The sequence below is a fragment of the Callorhinus ursinus genome, unplaced genomic scaffold (assembly GCF_003265705.2).
Source record: "Callorhinus ursinus isolate GAN/ISIS: 27379988/994484 unplaced genomic scaffold, GSC_fseal_2.0 scaffold19, whole genome shotgun sequence".
Lineage (NCBI taxonomy): Eukaryota > Metazoa > Chordata > Mammalia > Carnivora > Otariidae > Callorhinus > Callorhinus ursinus.
The window spans coordinates 10,413,761-10,433,052 of NW_027397081.1; the positions used below are offsets into that span (position 1 = coordinate 10,413,761).

Consider the following 19,292-nt stretch of genomic DNA (forward strand, 5'->3'; position numbering starts at 1 on the left):
ACGGAAGACAGAATTATGTAAGATAAACAGCAAGGTTCACCCCAGTTACATGTAACGGCTTCTTAGGACATGTTAAGTCGTTCCAGAGCAAACATCAGCTCTCCTGCTGGTGAGACCGTTCTCTTTTTACCAGTTCTTGTAAACGTTGATCTCAGAGCTTCAACCACTCTGTACTCAGTGACAGGATGCTGTGTGTGCAGAGATGGGATCTCTGACCTCCCTCTAGTGTAGGAGGGGGGGTCGCTCAAATACCCCTTCACTAGTTCTTGGAGAGTATAGGTTCCTCTCTAGAGCCTAGAACCAGCTTCAAAATAAATATTTAAGAACAGATGGATAGGCTCGTTCTTCCCGGAGGTTGAACAGCTCCTGGAGACTCTCTAAAGATGACAGAGTGATGCGTTGTCAGATAACCGACAGGGCCCCCGGGCCCAGCTCCCCTTCTCAGAACAGGATGTCCCTCTCCCTGGGTCTACAAGTGGCCGATGACAGCTGTAGGTTTCAGAACGTAAAGGTATTTGTTTCTGCCCAATCTGTTAATTTGGTGACCTTGACATTCCGTAGTGGGTTTCTCATCATCAGCTGGCTCTGGTATGGCCAGACATCAGCCCCAGACCATTCAGGCATCTGATGCAGTTTTTTATGAATTCATTCCAGGCACAGAACGAACTTTATTCAGAACACACAATGGATTCAGTCTCATCAGCGAGAATAAGGTCCTAAGAAGGTAGGGGTGTTTGTAAAGACAGCCAGCAGTAGAGCAAGGAAGAACAACCAATCCCCCTGAAAGATCCCTGGTCACACAGGCAGCGGCTTCACTGGCTGGGCCTGTCCCTCAGTCTGCAGGGGTGGCCCTGGCAAGGGGCGGGGCTTTGCGCCTCCGCTTGTTTGAGATCGGCCACAGTTAACCACAGAGAGGGAAGAGGTCAGCCACGCTTCCTGGGGTCCCTCCAGACACTGTAGAGTCAGAGAAGTGACCCTTTTTTCTGGTTTCCCACCAGTTTGGGCAAGATTGCATTTGTTCTTTTCCTCTCTTGGAATTTGCTGATCACATCAAGAAATGAGATCCACTGGATCCTGGCTGATCTCATTTGTAATTTTATCTGAAGAAAGACCCGTATGGAAGGAGGTGGTTTGCTGAATTAATTTTTATTTTGTTTCGTATTTCAATGGTTTGGGTGCAGCTCCTCAGGCTTAGGAGGACACTGACGTGGGTTGGGGTCACCAGCACATGTTTGGGTGTGTATGGGGGCCCATGAGCCCTCAGTAGGCTGCTGGCCCACCACGGTTTATTGGTCACTGTGTGGCCGTCGCCCGTGGCCCTGGCTCAGCAGCCTCCCTCCATGCAGCCCCGACTCCTCGGCCTGCACCCCTGTCCTGGAGCTCTTGGTTCAGCGCTGACCAGCCCACGGGTCCTGGTGACCTGCGGCTCTGCGTTAAAACATTGCTTGCTTCAGCCTGCCCTGGAGGAGTCTGGAGGTGGGCTAAAGCCAGCCAAAAAGAAGATCGGGACTACTTTCCAGTTTTAATGTTGCCCTCCTTCATCCATTCTAGGTGCTTTTCCACGGCAGGAAAAGATGCAGTGGGAGAGATAGTGTGCGTGTCTGTCCTCAGGCTCTGGCAAGCAGTGTGCACGGGGAACGGTAAGTGTGGGTCATCGCCGGTAAACCTCGTTCATGGTCTGTGGGTATGTGTGCACGGGCAGGATTGTCTCCCCAGTGGGCCAGGCCCGAGGGAGGTGATGTCCGGACCTTCCCCCAGAGAGCATGGGGGTCAGAAGCGAGGCCTGCGCTGTGGCCACATCTGTACCGCCCTCACAGCTGCCCTGATGGTTGGACAAAGTCACTGTCGGCAGAACGAGCCATCTCATCACCTGGGCGCTTTGCAGACGCATGACGTCTGCGCCCGAGATGGCAGTGCAGTGGACAGAGCTGTTCCTGTCCTGTCCACCTAGACGTATCCTTCCTTTTTGCTGACCGCAGTACCCGTTTCAGTGTCAGGAGACTTATGATGGTCCCTGCTGACGTCTTATTTATGACCCCAATCGGTGTAATACTGGGACAGTAAATGCTACACGACGCTTATCGGCCTTGTTCACATTTATTTACCTTTCTACATGTTAGCATTTTCTGGGGTTCGTTAAGTTTTTGCACAATCTCTCTTACCCCTTTTGTAAAGTAGTAAATGTAAATATAAATTGTAGGTATTTCCCTCATTTTAGAAAAGTCAAGTTTTCATAGGGAAAGACCCAACCATGGACGGAAAACACCGAAAATGGGGATAGTGGTATCTGGGTCTCCTTGTCACAGGGCTCTTGTGGGAAGCCGGCCATAGTGCTTGTGGAGGCAATTCGTAAACTATAACAGGCTGAATATGAGATGATACGACTTTTTCCCTTGATTTAGTAGAGTGAGGGAATCATCTTAAGTTGCAGAGGACTAGAGAACGAGGGGGACCCTTTCCTGAAGGGACTCAGGCTCAGACGAGCGCCGTTACCAGGGCTCCTCACTGCCCTGTGGGATTCTGCACTGGCCCCGGGTGGTGATCTTGTACCCCCCACGCACACGAGGGGGAGGGAGGGAGGGCTTGGTGACCGAGCTTTTACTCGGGCGAACCAGACGTAGCCCTCTCCCTGCAGCCCTGATTTCCTCAGCCTGCGCCGACTTCGGTTTCAGTGAACCTTGGGGTCACGTTTTTCTTTAACATCAGAGCAAACATGGTCACACAGAGCCTCTGATGCGCACGCTTTGTCAGATCCATGAAATCCAGGTATATCCAACTCAATGAATATAAAGAAGATTTTTAAAAGGACACAGGGATGCTTATAAAGTTACAGACACCGAACTATGTCCCTGATACGCTGTTGAGTGGGAGAGAGAAGCTGAGACAGCGTAGGGTGGATCATATTTTTAACAGTATTCACAAGAGAGGTCGGGGGGGGGGTGCTGCTTTAAGGAATGAGCTTACCTGGAGGGGCCGCAAGAGGAGGGGACTTTCACGGTCAGCTTTGTACTCCTGTGCTATTTGGATTGTTTCCAGCGAGCTCCTTTTTGCAGCATAAGAATAACACTACGTGGCGCCCACATGTGAGCCAGCCCTGTTCTAAGCACTGGCTCGTATTCACTCCCTGAGCCCTGCTAACCCCTCGGCCACATCAGCCACCTTCCTCATTTCACCCAGGAGGAAGCTGAGGGGCACGGGAGTCCATGACTCAGCCACGATCATGCCCCTGGTCACCGGGACCCAGCAGCCTGGTTCTAGAGCTCGTGCTCTGACACTTTATTACCCTGCCTCTCAAACGAGGGGGAGACCTGGATTTCCCAGTGGCATGGTGGGAGAGACGAGTGGTGTAACCGCTGTTATGTGCACGAGGTGCTCGTCCCCTGTCTTGCAGAGGAAAACCAGCGCCTGCTACTCCAGCACCCCGACGTGGGCCGGCTGCTGCCCTCCTTGCTGGCCGCCAGGGCTCTGACCGTCCGCCAGCAGAGCCTGGCCCTGCTGCTGCAGCTCGCCCAGGCAGACCACGGACGGGGCCTGATCATCAGCCACCTTGACGGGACCCGGTAGGACTCTGCTGGCGGGAGCTTCCCTGGGGCTTCTCAGACTGTCACCTGCCAGGTTAACACTTGCCTGTCCCCTTCCCACACCTCCAGCAGGAGAGGGACCATCAGACTTCGTTAGGGGTCAAACCAGAAAGGAAGGAGCACTCCCTCGGGAGGACCTCGAGGACAAGCTCCTGTCTGAACTTAGTACCCCCAGGCACTTTCACTTCTCTGACCAGTTTCCCTTTCACAGATACTGCAGGTGGTGTAAATGGCAGCCCTTCAAACCCAGATTGGGAATCCAGCTCTGAACTAGGTCATTTGCTCCTGCCCCTTTAGCCTCTGTCCCGTCCTGCCCTCTTTCTGCCAGCACTTTTCTTCTTTCATTCCTGTTCGCGGTGACACTGTCTGAGTTGGCATGTTCTTCAAGCCCTTCTGGAGCAAGGTAGAGCATAAGTAAATAAACGCATCTGGAACACTCTTGCACGTCGGTCTTTCCAAGGCTTACAGCCGTGGAAACAGAATGTGCCTCTCCCCTAAGTAGACTTAACCCCAGTGATGCCTTCCAGTGCTTTTCAGTTGAAATAGCACTAGTTTCTACGTGTGACATTACCATTTTTTATATCAAAAGAGTTGCGTGTTGGCAATTCCGTGTAGCTCCACCCGGTAGAAGTCAAGCAAGGATCACAGCGGGCTTTATACGTGTTTCATACACAATCTAAAAACAGAAGTTGGCTTCCGATTCTTCTCACTATATCTCCTCTCAGCCTGGGAAGGAGGCAAGATAAGTGTTATGAGCCCATTTCACAGATGGGGCTGGAGAATCTGCAGCACATCACCAGGGAATCTCACCCCTCTGTCTCCCAGGCCCTGAAGGCCTGCTCCTGCTTCTGTTCCCAGTAAGAGAAGCAGCCAAATCCGGAATCCTGGTAGGTCTTTCCTGGACCGAGCGGAGACCTCCGGGGCCCATCCGGGGGAGGTCCGTCGTGCTCAGGACAGGGGCTTGCTGAGCCTCGCTGTGGCCCTCCCGCTGTCAGCCCTGCCGCGGCCCCCGTGGCTCACAAGCAGGGGCTTGGCATCTCCCCAAAGCTCAGCCTACACCAGCAGATGGATTGTTAGAGTTAAATCCTCAAAAGCACATTTCACATTTCAGATGACTGCAGTCACTTCCTCGATGCCTCCCTCATGGTTTTTCATTTGGTTTTGGCCTGTCTGAGTAAAAGTGGTGTGGTTGTCCCAAGCCTCTTCCTTGTCCCCCTGCCCCCCAGCTGTCTTTGACTTGCTTGAGTTTTCATTTGAAAATGTCCATTGTTTTGGAGAGTGGCATTTCTGAGCATCTCCCGCAGTCCTGCCTTGTCTCCAGACTGTCAGAGACACCTCCGCTGATTACCTTCGTGCCCACTCTTCTCATTAATGTCCATCTCAGATTAAACCAAAAAGAGGGAGCATGTGTTCTCTGAAATGAAGAGAGATGGTTCGGCACAGGATGAGGCTGCACACACGTCCCACGACCTCCCGGAGAGGCACACACATCACTTTTCTCTTAAAATGCTTTCCCCCCCTGTGAGAAGTCGAAGGGGCAAACGAGTACTGATAGGAACTGAGTGACGGCCAGTGTCACTTTGTGGAAAGTGCTGGATTTTTCAATGCAAGCAGTCATGAGCTCAAATCCTCTGCTTGCCTCCTTCTGTGTACGTGGCCCAGGAAAGCTGCTTAACCTTGACAAGCTCCGGTGTCTCATCTGTATCACAGACTCATGATGAAGCTTAACGGAAGTGATACATGCATGCCAGTCACATGTTTCCTGCTGCATTTTACAGGATACCTGATCGGGAGAAGCTGGTCTTGTTTATCTCACATAACAGAAAAGACTACAGATGGCCACAGCCAGTTCAGTGGCTTAAAGATATCAGGGTCAAGGCCTCTGTCCTTCCCTTGATCTCTCCCTCATGGTCTCACAAGGCTGCTGCAGCTCCAAGTATCACGTCCCTCATTAAGACAGGTTACCAGCAGCTAGATCTGTCCCTTTTATCAAGAGAAGCTACTGCTTATTTCTGTTTGCTCAGGATTGTGTCACATGCCACCCCGGTGGGAAAAGTGGTTCCAGCTTCTCTAGTAGAGTCAGGCAGGACAGAAGGGGGATAGCGGGGTATCTGTGGGATTAGTCAGCAAACGGCGCCTGCCACAGTAATGAAACAGTTAGGATGTATGTTTCTTCACCTGGAGAGGAAGCCTAGTTGTTCATGTCTCCGAAGACCAAAACCAAGATGATCTTTTTTTTTTTTTAAAGATTTTATTATTTATTTGACAGAGAGAGACACAGCGAGAGAGGGAACACAAGCAGGGGGAGTGGGAGAGGGAGAAGCAGGCTTCCCGCGGAGCAGGGAGCCCGATGCGGGACTCCATCCCAGGACCCTGGGACCATGACCTGAGCTGAAGGCAGACGCTTAACGACTGAGCCACCCAGGCGCCCTGACAAAAACCAAGATGATCTAAGACTGCCACCTCCTCTTCTGTACATTTCAGGTTCATTAGCATTCATCCTCAAGACTGAAGAAAACAGATTTAATTGGTGAAGGAAGAATCTGAACCAACAGCAAAATACATGATTTCTGACAGCAGGAACGCTAGAGCACACCTCTGAGGAACTGGGGATTTGCAGCAGCTTGGGGTTACCCAGTACCACAGAAACAGTCCCGTCCTGCCCCACCCAATGCCCGTGTCCCCTGTGGGGTACCCCACTATGGCCTGTGCATGATGCCCTCCAGGGGAGATTCCAGCATTGCCCATTATACTTTTCTCCATTTGATGAGGATGGGCGCTGTAACAGCTAATAGACTGGGAGTCTTTTCCCAGCCGATGAAAAGATGCAGATCTCACCTCCCAGGGCAGCTCCTCCTGTTCCAGGAAAGCTCTGACTGATAGAAAGCTATCTCCTTGCACCAGGCACAAACTGCCTGCCCCATCCCATGCTCCCTACGCGGAGGCCTTGGTTCAGTCTGTTGAAGGCCTACAGAATGCATCACATCCCCCACTTTCCGGTGCCTGTGGCATCTGAAGACACTGATCTTTTCCAGGTTAGGCATCCTGGTTTCCTTGACCATTCTTCAGATGATTTGACTTTCACATCCCTCCTAGAACAAGCTGCCGAATAAATCCAGTAGCGTCGATGTGGGTGACTGGAGTCCATTCCTAAAACCCCAATCTGATAGTCCCTTTCCTGCCTCTATTGTTAACTGCCCAATGGCTTTGGGTCCTGTGGCTCACTAGCATGTTTCGTGAAACCCCGCAGTGTGGCTGTCAGACCACTGCCCCTCTTGGTCCTCCTCCTACACCCAGGCGCATCCTTCTCGGCTTCCTGCACAAGCTCCCCTCATGCTGTCGCCCTTCCAAGTCAGGGGTCTTACTCCTGGCACTCTTTTCATTCATGGCCTTAATTATCATGTGTAAGTCCTCTGAGTGCGCGGAGCCTTCCCTCTGCCGCTGGACATGTCCATCTCAACATCACAAGCATTACTACCTGAAATTGCCAGTAGTTCTTCCAACCAGACCCTCTGCCTGAACTTCCTGCCTTCATAGGTGGCACTTCAACCACCCAGTTGCATAAGCCAGAATCCTGTAGGAAGATGGTGTATTGTCACTTCTCCCTCCTCAGCATCTGGACTCCCTTCCTTCTGGCTCTCCTCGGACATCTGTGACCTGCCCTTCTAGGCCTTCGTGAGGGCCTCTCTCTTCCCAGCGGGGTGTCACCCTCTGCCCCTGCCCCAGCGAATCCCTCCCTCTTTACTGTCTGGCCCATTCCAGTTCTTCCCCAGTCGGATTCCCCACCTCCAGTACCACCCGCTCCCGTGAACACACGTGGGTCACTGTAGGCCACCAGGAGCCCAGCACTGCGCTCCTGTACTAAGCATAGCACTCAGCACACTGTAGGTGCTTAGGCCTGGTTGGACAGACAGAGGACTCCCAGTGGTGCTAGTCAGTCTGTTAGGGCAGCCTAAGATTGCATTAGCTCCTTCGGGCAGCTGCGGCGGACCGTTTGCTCAGACTCGGTTTGCAGTTGTCTGAGAGCCCTTACATCTTTTTTGTATGAACCGGGCATAAACCAGGTCTCCCAATTTTATCACTTATATAGAATTTCCAGCTCTAAGCGGAGGACTTTGAATTTAACCCTATTAAATTTCATCTGACATATTCAGCAGCCTGTCAAAATCTTTTTGAATCCTTATTCCATCCCCCACCTGATTAGGGGGCCCTCCCTCCCACTTTAGTCATCAGCAGGTTAGTAAGCATGCCACTTAAATGTCACTTATGTGATTGAACTTGGCTGAGCCAGAGTCACATGGCAGAGGCACTCAAGATTCCTCCCCAGTTGACATCTGATAGTCAATGAACTTTGGTTAAAACTGTTCAACCCTCTGGGAGTTAACGTTAAGTGGCAGAGCCATTCCCGTAGGAGATTGTCTCTGTCTTTGGGGAGGGCAGGGATCTGGGCTTCCTAGGAGGACATAGCGAGGCCACCCTTTCGGCTTCTTTGACCCCCACGCAGACTCCTTCCTGGTCTCTTTGCAAGGTCTCCTTGTTGGGGATGCTCTCAGCTGGAGGACAGCCTGCTCTGAGGTTCTTATGGATTTTTGCAGATTGTTGGAAGCCTTGGTGTCATTTCTTGATTTCTCAGATAAGGAGGCCAACTCAGCTATGGGACTGCTCACAGACTTGGCTCTGGAAGAAAGGTAATTTTTATTTCCAGAAATTGACATTTGTTCTTCAACCTTTGTTAAACTGTCTGATCTTTAAAAATGTGCAGTATGCAGGGAGGCTTGGCCAACTGAGCATCACAAGATTCACTGAGTAGGAGGGCTGATGCCTTCCAAGCAGGGGGCTGGAGTTGGCCACTCCTGTCCCTCTGCGTGCAGGGGGACCCAGTCCTCGATGGGTTTGGAAGCAGTGGCATACTTCAAACAGTACCTCTCACAGTAAACAAGCCTACTATCTAGTGGAGAAGCTTCTTTCCCTTCATCAGTGCCTAATAGGAAGTGCCCAGCAAGTGTGTGTTGAATGACTGAGAGATGGCACAGTGGAAGGTAGCCTCCCCTTGGGTTACCAGTGGCATTGTGGGTAACCCCCCCCATCTCCACTTAGCTGCTGGGGAAAACAGCAAGCGTCTTAGATTTTTGTAATTCTTGAGGGTTTTTTTAAGTACATCTTCTGTCTGTTTTTTAAATTTCCTCACAAACTTTAGGGTGTCTTGCTTAGAAATGGCCATATAATAAGACAGAGCTGTTTGTGCTCATAGGCTGTTGGCATGGGCTGGGAACAGGTAGGAGCCTCCCTCGTAGGTGCAGACGTGTGTGCCTCTGGGCCTTCCCCACAACTGTGTTCCAGAAACATGCTTGCACCGTGTTTCCTGTTTGCAGGGCACACAGGCTCAGAGCAAGGGGAGGGCAGGGGTGGCGGTAAGTCAGCTTGGCAGAAATCTAGGGCTTCCAGCAACTTCTGCTTTGAGAAAGCTGCCATCTGAGATCTGTTGTTTAGCATCAACGGCAATTCTCCTGACTTAAGAGAAATTAAAGCCACGTTACATACCCAGTGACATTTGGGGGTCGGGGGAGGCGGTGGTTCAGAATAAATCATCTGTGCATGCTGCAGATGACATGGGCCCAGAGTTTGTGACAGTCTGGTCCATTGTCCAAGACACTGTGTTTATGTTCTAGTTTGTGCATTGCAGAAATAAATCGTGGGAATATTTTCTCAACAGATTCCACGTCTGGTTCCAGGCCAACCTTCCAGGTGTGCTCCTGGCGCTCACAGGTGTTCTGGTGAGCAAGCCCCTCACTTTTATCACCCGTGACAGGTATTCTCAGGCACGTGAGCAGAGCCATTTAAACACAGTTTACACTCCAGTGCTCCTGTCGTCTCTCAGGTTGATTAATCATTTACTCACAGCTGGAATTTACACAATTCTCAGTTATTAAAACAACTGCAGTCAGGACAGGTGGAGGTGGCGTATGGATGGGGCCGGTATGGGGGAGACAAAGGTGGATGTGGACTGTGCGTCTTAGGCGAAGGTGGAGAGAGGGGGTCTGTCCCTGTCTGTCCCCTTCTGACCCTAATACCCGTCATAAGGACTGCGGGGCTGCCCTGTTCTCTCAATGGCAGTCAGCCCCGCCAGGAGGGCAAGTGGTAATTTGAGCCTGTGACACAGGACTTAGCAGGGTGGGGTTCTTCTAGGAGAGCATGCTATGATGGGGACCTATCCCAAAGGGGCCAGAGAAGTCTCGGGATCTGAGAGCATATCCACACTCCCGTATTCCACACATGTGGAAATGGGAGCTTTGAGAAGAGAGACTTGCCCACATTCTCCCAGCTGCTTGGTGGCGTCCCCAGGATGAAGCCCTAGGTCCCCCTATTCCAGGCTAAGGTGCTTTTGGGTCTCCCCCTCTGTGTGCCTCCATCCTGGTGTCAGCGTGAGCCTGTTGACGCCCCTGGGTGACGTTATACTCTCTGGTTCCCAGGCATTTTCGAGAGTGAGGGACGCCCCTAGAGATTGCCCCAGCATCGTTTGCCTGCTCTCTGCAGACTTTTTTTCTCTTGACTCGCTTTTAGAAGAGAGACCCCATGGTAACCAACCCCACAGCTTTCTGCCAGTGCATTGCCCTCATGGGAAACCTCAGTGCTGAGGCTGCCGTCCGAAGACAGATGTCTGCTTCTGAAGAGTTCCGGGAGGCCTGTTTGGGCCTCATGGTATTGTAACTTTTCTAGTCGGAATTAGTCTTTTCCCTGCTTTGGGAGCACTGGCTTCTTGTTGATTATCTGGCTTTTCCAAAACTTCTGTTTGAGGGTACTGGCGCCAGTGGCTTATCCCTTCTATAATATGGATTTTATGGGTGGCCAGCCTTACAGCGCCCTCCAGGTGAAGCCTCAGCCCCCCTGGAGAGGTTTGAAGGATTTTCTGGTGGAGTTGGCTTGACTACCCACGTTAGCAGCTCACTCTCCAGTCTAAACACAGGACCAGGCTGAACCAGAGTTACATGGCACAGCACCGGAGACTCTTTGCCAGTCTCCCACACTAACACCAATCCATGGAAGTGGTCTCTGATCTTCCAACATCCGCTAGGTTCATGACATTGAAAATTTAGGGAGTGTAAGTAATGCTGGGGCCATTGGCAAGGGGATGAGATGGCCATGAAAAGCTGCAGGGCAGAAAGGTCATTGATTACTTTGCTTTGTTTCCAAAGGCCAGATGTGCGGAGGATGTGGACCTGTTCAGAGAGGTCTTGTACACACTCCTGGGACTTGTGATGAACTTGTGTCTTCAGTCCCCCATCGCCTATGAGGTGTGGTGTTCTTTCCTCCCTGCTGGGAGCCCTGGGACACCCCAAGCCTGTGCCATTGCTAGAACTGCTCTCATTTTCACAAAGAGAATAGCACAGGGACTCAAACCCTGGCGGCGGGAATGGGGAATGCTGGACAGATGCTCTGTCACTTTGTTCCTCTGAGAAATAGATGAGTCACTCAGGTGTTCATCCAGAAAAATGACTGTGTTGAGCATGGTGCTAGGTTCTGCATTTACAAAGTCAAAAAAAATGTGGTCTCTGATCTCAAGGTATTGCCCTGTAGTTAGGGAGACAGCCGTGGGAGGATGTAAGAGTGAATAGAAGAAGGGGTTGTAAGGGAAATATGGACAGAGTGTGGCCCTGCTGAAGAGCCAGAGGTCAGTTTTGTTTGCTCAGAAGAATCTCCATAGTGGATCCACATTGACAGGCCATTCAGACCTCCTCCTCTCTCCCTGTCATGGCAGGTTTGGGCCTTGGAGGTGAGCAGGAGGTGCATGTTTCTACTGAACAGCCAAGATGGAGGGATCCTGACAGTAAGTGTCTCCCAGGAAAATCCAGAAACCACTTCCTTTGTTGTTCCTGGGGATTCAGTGACGCCCCCACCCAGTGCCCATCTGTGGACCCCCTAGAGTCCATGGACCCAAGTTAAGAATCCCTTTTCTGTATAGTTTGCAACTTACCAACTTATACAGTGTAACTTATCTGATTTGCCCTATTCCAAGATACCCTGGTGCAAATTGGACAAGCCACAAGATTTTATTTAGAATCTCTTTTTTTCTGTAGTCAAGAAAGCCAGGCGTGTATTTTGAAGCCCATGATCCTTGAGGTTGTTTATGCATAATGGTTTTTGTCCCCTTAGAGATAGATGCCGGGATGGCTTTCTCATTTCTGTTTCTAACATTTGGATAAGAAAGCCAAGAAAGACCTATGGTTAACACAGAGCATCGGGAGAACATCAGTATGATTCATCAGACTACTTGCTGCCGTTCTAGGATGTGTTCTTTACTCACAGAAGTAATCACCCCAACTTTTCCACCTATTAGGTTAGGGCCCTAGTGCTTAGAGAAACAACTAGGGGACATCCAGCAGGTCTGGGAAACCCTCCCTTCAAGGAGCACAGACTGGGGACTGGGTTCAGGATCATAATAAAGGTTCTGAGCAGATCTGATGAATCCTGTTTGGGGCTAGTATGCCTATAAATTCCTTGAAGTCAATTCAGACATGAGAGGATGGAGGTTTTTAATGTGAACTCCAGGAATGTGTGGTAGGCCTCTAGGTTCCCCAGAACCCCCTAAAATTGTATAGACAATTTTGAATGTGTGTGCATTTTCATGGGAAAGGCATCATGGCTCTCATCAGATCCTCAAAACAAAGATCCCTGACCCCAAAAGTGGTGAGCACCACTATTCTCAGGTACTTGGGTTTTTCTGAATGGTTTTGACCAGAGCGAAGCCGAGGGTAGTTCCAAGCTCAGTGGTCAAGTACTCTCCTGGCCAGATCTTCCCGGGGCTCTGCCTCTGCCTGAGTCCAATGCTGACCTGCCTGTGGGGCACAGCAGCACTTCACCAGGGGACGCTGGTCCTTCGGTAGGGTGCTCTTCCCACTCTCCTGGGCCTCAAAAGAGATCTGTAGTGTCAACTCCAGCAACATTCTAGCACCTGCAGGGAGCAGCTGAGGGAAACAAGACTGATAATGTGGTAATATACACATTTATCCCTTCTCCCTAGGGAGAACCTCATTAAAATCAGACCAAAAGCATTAGGGAACAGCAACAACAAAGTTTCAAACACACATTGACAAAACAAACAGGCAGGAGTCACCAGTTGGTTTTTTAATCATTTTAACCCTTTTCTGGAAGATGGAGAATAGCTGCAAAAGGGCATAATTCATGAGGCGGGGCCGAAGAAACAGTGCAGTCTACAGATACAGGGGGTGTGGGTCTGCCCGCTAGGCCGTGGAGAAGTTGGAGACTCCAGAACCCTGGGACCACTCAGGGCACGCATGAGAGATGGGGGATCATGCTTTGGCAGCCAGGCAGCTATCCTCAGGTGGGAAGTTTCAGTTTGCTTTCTCTCGTGGAATTGAAAGGCCAGAGAAAAATGTCTTGCCTCCTAGGATTTGGAAGTGCCTCCTTTCCACCTGTCAGTCAACTAACTCCCTATGAACACAGCATGCCCAAATACGTTTGTCCTGCTTTTTCATAAATGTGCCCAGAAATGGGCAGCCAGGGTCACCAGACATTTCAGGAAAGCCACACACAGAAACAGAAAAACCAAGATTAACAGAAAAATCAACTCAAAAGAAATAGAAATGATACAGGAAACAGAAGAAAAAATTAGTAACTATCATTTGTGTCATCGGAAAGGTTCAAGATAGTGTTCTATCCATAAGACAGTAACAGCTAGCTAGTTAAAAAAGAAAGAAAGGAGGGAGGGAGGGAGGGAAGGAGGGAGGGACCTCGGGAGGGAGGGAGGAAAAGCTATGAGACCCCGAGGTCAATCCAAGAAGTCTTCCACCTGGTAAAGGGCCTGCAGAGCCCTGTGGGGTATCCAGGACTTTCTTTGCCAGAGCTGAACTGGTCGATTATGTGTCGAGCTGATGTGAGCCGGGCCTCTGTGTGCCAAGGGGCCATGTTTCCAGCCCTTGGAGTCACCTGCCCTGCAGCTATAAAATGAACGCTGCTTCCCGGCTGGTCCCAGGGCCACTCCACATTTGTAAAATGAAGGTGCAGGTTTTGCTCCCCATGCTAATGATTGTTTTTGCCTCCCCAAGCTACTTGCTGACTTTTCAAGGTCATCAGCGTTTCTGAAGAGAACGGTTAATCATCTTTCCTTTCCCCTTCACTCAGAGAGCTGCTGGTGTCCTCAGCCGCACCCTTGCTTCCTCCCGGAAGATTGTGGAGGAGGCCCTGAGAGCTGGAGTGGTGAAGAAGATGATTAAGTTCCTGAAGGTAGAGTGAGCTGCTCGGGTGCACGCACTTGAACTCCCAGGAGCGTCATAGATCATCCAGGGGACAGAATTAAGGAGGGCTGTGTTCAGTTAGGGGCCACCATCGCACCCCTGCCCAGTGTTAACACTTCTTGACTGAAGATTCCTTCCACCTCTCACCCCAGACGGCGCTCTGAACATCATCGTAAGATTGTTGCACAAATAAGTGAGCTGTTCACGAGAAGCAGCCATAAAACTGACTCGCCAGGCAAGCCTCACTTCAAAGTGAACGGCTTCTTTCCCTGAAAAAGACGGTCGGAGTGGCTTTCCACAGGGTCCCACGGGCCCCTTACTTTGCTCACCTTCTGCTCGCCGTGCTTTCCCCAGCTGCCTAGAGAGTGCTGACTGTCCCTTTATGGGACCCGGAGGGTGCAGCCTTACCATGGGACACAAGGATGCTCCCGTGGTCTGAGCAAGTCAGTGCAACAGTTGAGTAGACTCCCTGAGAGGACCAGGTGAGGAATCAGGCTGCCATCTGTGGCCCGTGCCCGAGCTGCCCATGCCCAGCGCGCTTCACCCCCCCATGTTAGCGTGATGGCCCCATGGCAGACCTTCTCATCAAACCCCGGGCTAAGCAGGGCCAGGAAGCGTGCTCCATCGGGGGACTGCTGCTGGGGCAGGGCAACACTGAGCGGGTGAGATGGTGGGTCAGACTTCAGACTTCATGCGGCTCTCGCACACCCACCAAAGCCTGCTGATCGCATGCACACACATGTGCATTATGCATGGAAGATGCACATGCGCATCTTCAAGACCCTGCACTGGGTGATTTTGTGGGTTATGATTTGACAGTTATCACCTCTTAAAATGATCTAGATTTGTGATGTTCTCCGTGCAGGCCTGTCAGCCTGACAGCCGTAGCAAGTCAGCCCCCATTCTCCAATGGTGAAATGACAGGGGGTCGCGAGTGGGGTACTCTTCCCGTCGTTTTGGTAGATCTGCCAGCCGACAGCATCCTTCCCTCCTCAGCCACTCACTCCTAAAGCCTTCTACAGGCAGTTACCCAGGTGTGCATGACAGGCCCGTAGCCCTGGCAGAATTCCTACCAGGCTGTGGGCTGTGTTACTGGGGACGTGAATGACACCACCCTGACAGGGACCTGGCCTGCTCCCCGGGAAGTGCGGGCCATTCTCAGGGGAGCAGTGTTTCAGAAGGTCCAGAAGCCACACAGGCACGGGCACAGCTGCTCGCTGGTTTCTGGCCCAGAACAATCCTAGGACTGACTTTCTTTTTCTGATTTCATTCTGAAACCCAGACAGGGGGCCAGACTGCATCACGATATGCCATAAAGACACTAGCTGTCTGCACGAATAGCTTTCATGAAGCGCGAGAAGAAGTGATAAGACTGGATAAAAGTAAGTGCTCGTTTCCTTAAGGGGAGCCTACACCCCAGAGGTTCAGCCATCCCGGAAGCTGCAAAGGAGCTGGGATGAGGAGCAGGGAGAGACTGGCATAGCGCTCTTGGCCTCTCCCTAGACTTCCGCTGCATTTACCGAGGGAGACGGCTGTTTCACCCTGTTCTAGAAACGTTTAATTAGCCTTCGGCCGCACATGCATAGCATTGCCCAGGCTGGAAACTGCTGTAACATGGCTCAGAGATAACGGGGTCGATGCGGGGAGCCAGCCCCCCCCCCAAGTAAATGGAAATTGTTTCTCAAGTATTCTGCTTAGGCTGGTCTAACACGGGTTCTCGCCCTTCGAGGGGCGTGTGGGCGGACACCTTCAACCTGTAGTGAACTGGGAAGACAGCAGCGTCGGAGCCAGTGTCAGTCTAGTACCTAAAAGTGGCTGCCGGCATCTGTGGCGGGGGTTCCCAGCGAGACAGCTTGCTCACGTTTGCCCTCACACCTGCTCTGGAATGCATGGGAAGTAGACTGAGCGGGCCCTTCTTCTGGGTCCTGCTCCTTGCCCTGCAACTATAGGGAGCCGGCCTGTGGCTCCCCCTTGGGGCACTCTCTCTGGAGTGTAGGGGTAAAGAGCGGGGACTTTAGGGAAGACAGACCTGTCCGACACATAGCATTCATTCACACGACAGCCGTGTCACCCTGGGCACTGCTCTGGGCTCCTGAGACCTCAGAGCCACAGGAGGCCTGAGGAGGTTCACAGTGCTCAGCAGATACTTGCTGAGTGACGATCCCCAGAGCTTCTGGGGACGCTCAGTGTCCACGGACACTCCCTGTGCCCCTCGCGTCCATGGCTAGCCTCCTGTTTGGGATTCGGAGGGACAGATGCTTGTTCTCTCCCCTCCCCCTAGAGTTCGGCATTCTGATGAAGCTGCTGGGCTCCGAGGATGAGATCGTGGTGGGCAATGCCGCCCTCTGCCTGGGGAACTGCATGGAGGTGCCCCACGCTGCGCCCTCCCTGTTAAAGACAGACATCGTGCAGGTGCTGTTGAGGCATGCGGGGGGTGATGCGCAGAAGACAGCCGTGCAGCTGAACGCGGGGATCGCTCTGGGGAAGCTGTGCACGGCTGAGCCCAGGTACGCAACGGCTCCTGGCTGGGGTGGGGGGTGGGGCGGAGTGGGCTGGGCCTGTGTCAGTCACACTCCAGAAGGCACTGTGCGGCAGCTGGGCCTCCGTGCCACCCGGCACTCCAGGGAGAGCCCCATGAGCCCTGGTGCTTTGTGCGCGGACAGGTGTTGGGCCCAGTAGCCGCTTCCCTGAGGGCACTGGGGAGCTCCAGCTCCAGCCGGAGTAGGGAGATGCCCCTCTGACGGGGATCCGTTCCGTGTGCTCACTGCCGCTGCCATCCCTCCAGCTCCTCGCCCCTCTTCCCACACATCCCCCCTGCTTTACTTTTTCACCTGGGGCCTGAGCATATGGGAGAATGTCCAGGGAGGGTAACGTTCTTGTGCTGGAGAAAACTGAAGCCAGGGATAGAATGGCGTGTTCCAGACCACCTGGCAAGCCAGGGCGAGAGATCTGGGCTTTAGCTGTGTACATCGCTTCTTTTTTAGCTTCTGTTCTGCTCTGGCTGGCTTCTGATCTGCTGAAACACCTAGTCGTTCAAGCTCCCAGAAGCCGCCCCCCTGTGTCTGAGGGACAGGGCCCCAGCATAGAAGGGGGTGCCTTCCATGGGCAGGGAGCAGCACTGGCCTGCCTGGCTCCTCCTCGTAAGGACTACCCCTCCCATTCCTCCTCTGGAGAACGAGAGGGTTGGCTTGGATGACATCTGAGGCCCTTTCACGTTCTGTCTGATTGTCCAAATGGAAGGCCTGGATAAAATCTTTCTTCTCCAGAAAGCAAGGCACATTAGCTAGGATGAGCTCAGAGTAGCAGTTTACTGGGAGTCCCTGAGTGCAGGATCCCATCAGATCAGCCACTCACAGCATTTCCCGTGCTTTGTGGACCTCCCTGAGCACCTTCCCTGCTTTGATCGCTAGGGCTCCGAGGGCAGCAGCTACTCCCTTTCCGTCTTGCCAGCCAGCTTCTCCCTGAGAGGGGGTGGCTCCGGGCCCCATGGCACTGATGTGCTCACCTTTGTGTTCTGACTCTGGCAGATTTGCTGCTCAGCTGCGGGAGCTGCACGGGCTAGAGATTCTCAACTCGACGATGAAGTATGTCGCTGATTAAGACACGTAGCGTCTGTGCATTTTCACAAACACAGGACTGTGTGCTATGGGGGGGTCCCTGTGCTAATAAAGACTTTCGAATGTCCACTCCAGAGATGAATGTTGTTTTCAGATGCTTGCCTCTGGTTTTCACCGGTAATGGGAGAGTGGGCGTCAGGCTGGCCACTGTGTTGGAAACCGCTCGGCATCCACCACTCTTTCTTGTACCGTCCCTTCCTGCCCTGCAGGGGCTGGACGCCAGCAAACAGAAAGCCACATTTCCCAGATTCCCTTGTAAGCAGTGGTTCTAGACAGGAACTAGATTCTGCCAGCTGAGTGCCCTTCCTGCCCCTGTGGCTGTTTTCTGCTGGCAAAAGCTAGAAACATCAAGTTTTTCGACAGCAGGATCTGTGTCCAAGTTCCGGCCCAGGCACAGTGTTGGCAGCTTCTTGGGCCTGGCCTGCCACTGTGCATGTGCTCGGTGGTAGGTGGTTGAGTGGTTGAGTGGTCATTAGGTGGTGGCTCCCCTGACAGGGAGTTCTCGACGATCCAAGGAAGCGCTACCTGGTGCCCTCGTCCAGCCCATCGAGGGATTTATAAACATCTATTCCACGTGTTAGATGGTTTTCTGCTTGAAGTGCCAAAGCAGGGGCACCTGTCTCCACCCTGACCTCACATAAACATCGACGTATTTATTTCCCAACCCACCCTGCGCTCCCCCCATCCCCCAAACACACAGCTCCCTTGCCACTGGCACTTCTGGACCCCAGGTCCCTAAGTGACAAGTCCAACAAGTGACAAGTCCAACAAGTGACACTCTTCTCCCATGGCTCAGCACAGTCACACGACCTTTTTAGGGTGGGTGGCAGGACCCTCATGCTATAGTGAATGCCAAGAGTGTCAGACCAGAGTTCCAAAGACTTCCGGTCCTGCCCCGCTACCCGACAGCTGCGTGACTCCAGGCAAGTCGCTTAACCTCTCTGAGCTTTGATTGCTCCTTCTGGGAAAAGCTAGAAGCATACCTGTCCAGCCAGTCACCTATATTGCTGTGAGGCCTCTATGAACTTCCCAGCACCCAAGGAATTATAAAGTGCTACACAAACATTACCAGGCACCATCTTGAGGTCGAAGGGGTTGAGGGTGACATCGGTTGGGTTAAATTTGAGGGGCCTGAGCAAGGGTAAAGCCCATGTCCCTTAAGGAATCAGAGCTGGACATTTTCTGGACCATGTACGAAAGGAAATTCTCCCCCTCCTCAGAGTTTTTATTCAGTACGCCCAAAGAAATGGTTCCCCACAAGTGCGGTAGCCCTCGGCGTGATTTAAGATCTTGGCTCCTGAAACTAAGACAAATAATTGGCACTTTGAGGGGCCGAAAGGAAATCAGTAGCCCTGAGACCCTTGTGCTGGGACCGGTGCACCGTGTGGGGCTGGAGGGAGCTCACTGGAGCACTTCATGATGGTGCCTAGCACAGTCCCTTGGTGGCTGGCAAGTGACAGGCCGCATCAGAGAGGTCAGGACCTTCCCACTCGGGCCCAGGAGGCCAACAGACACACTTCGAGAGGCTACTAAATGGCAAAGGGAGTTGGCTTGATGCTAAACAGAGCGCAGAGAAGAAAATGAGAGGCCACAAAATGTGCTGTTTCCAGAGAGAATTCAGTGGAGCTTCAAAAATGTAAAAGGCTGCCTGTGTACATAACCAGCAGGCTCAGCTCCTCTGATTTGAAGTTCGGGTCCCTCCTCCTCCCACTCTTTGGCTGCACTCCTCCTCCCTGGCTCTTGAAAATGGCTATTAAACGTGTAATCTCTTCCCCAAAGAGTGGGGAACGTCAAATTATATTATTATCTCTGCTTCCGAGTGCCTGCCGAGAGCAGTAATC

The 19,292-nt window shown here is 52.2% G+C and overlaps 1 protein-coding gene across 6 annotated transcripts in view; it reads left to right on the forward strand.

Annotated features, from left to right (window-relative positions):
- Positions 1–17,519, forward strand: part of TTC12 (tetratricopeptide repeat domain 12) — a 42,775-nt gene extending 25,256 nt beyond the window's left edge. For all 6 annotated transcript variants that reach the window (XM_025893915.2, XM_025893916.2, XM_073903760.1 and 3 more), the window contains 12 exons: positions 655–724; positions 1,552–1,640; positions 3,392–3,560; positions 8,177–8,269; positions 9,295–9,355; positions 10,143–10,280; positions 10,775–10,873; positions 11,338–11,406; positions 13,722–13,823; positions 15,117–15,216; positions 16,116–16,341; positions 17,362–17,519. In XM_025893915.2, coding sequence (XP_025749700.1) covers positions 655–724; positions 1,552–1,640; positions 3,392–3,560; positions 8,177–8,269; positions 9,295–9,355; positions 10,143–10,280; positions 10,775–10,873; positions 11,338–11,406; positions 13,722–13,823; positions 15,117–15,216; positions 16,116–16,341; positions 17,362–17,434 — 1,289 coding nt within the window. In that variant the 3' untranslated portion in view covers positions 17,435–17,519. The remainder of the gene's footprint in view (positions 1–654; positions 725–1,551; positions 1,641–3,391; positions 3,561–8,176; positions 8,270–9,294; positions 9,356–10,142; positions 10,281–10,774; positions 10,874–11,337; positions 11,407–13,721; positions 13,824–15,116; positions 15,217–16,115; positions 16,342–17,361) is intronic.
- The last annotated feature ends 1,773 nt before the right edge of the window (positions 17,520–19,292 follow it).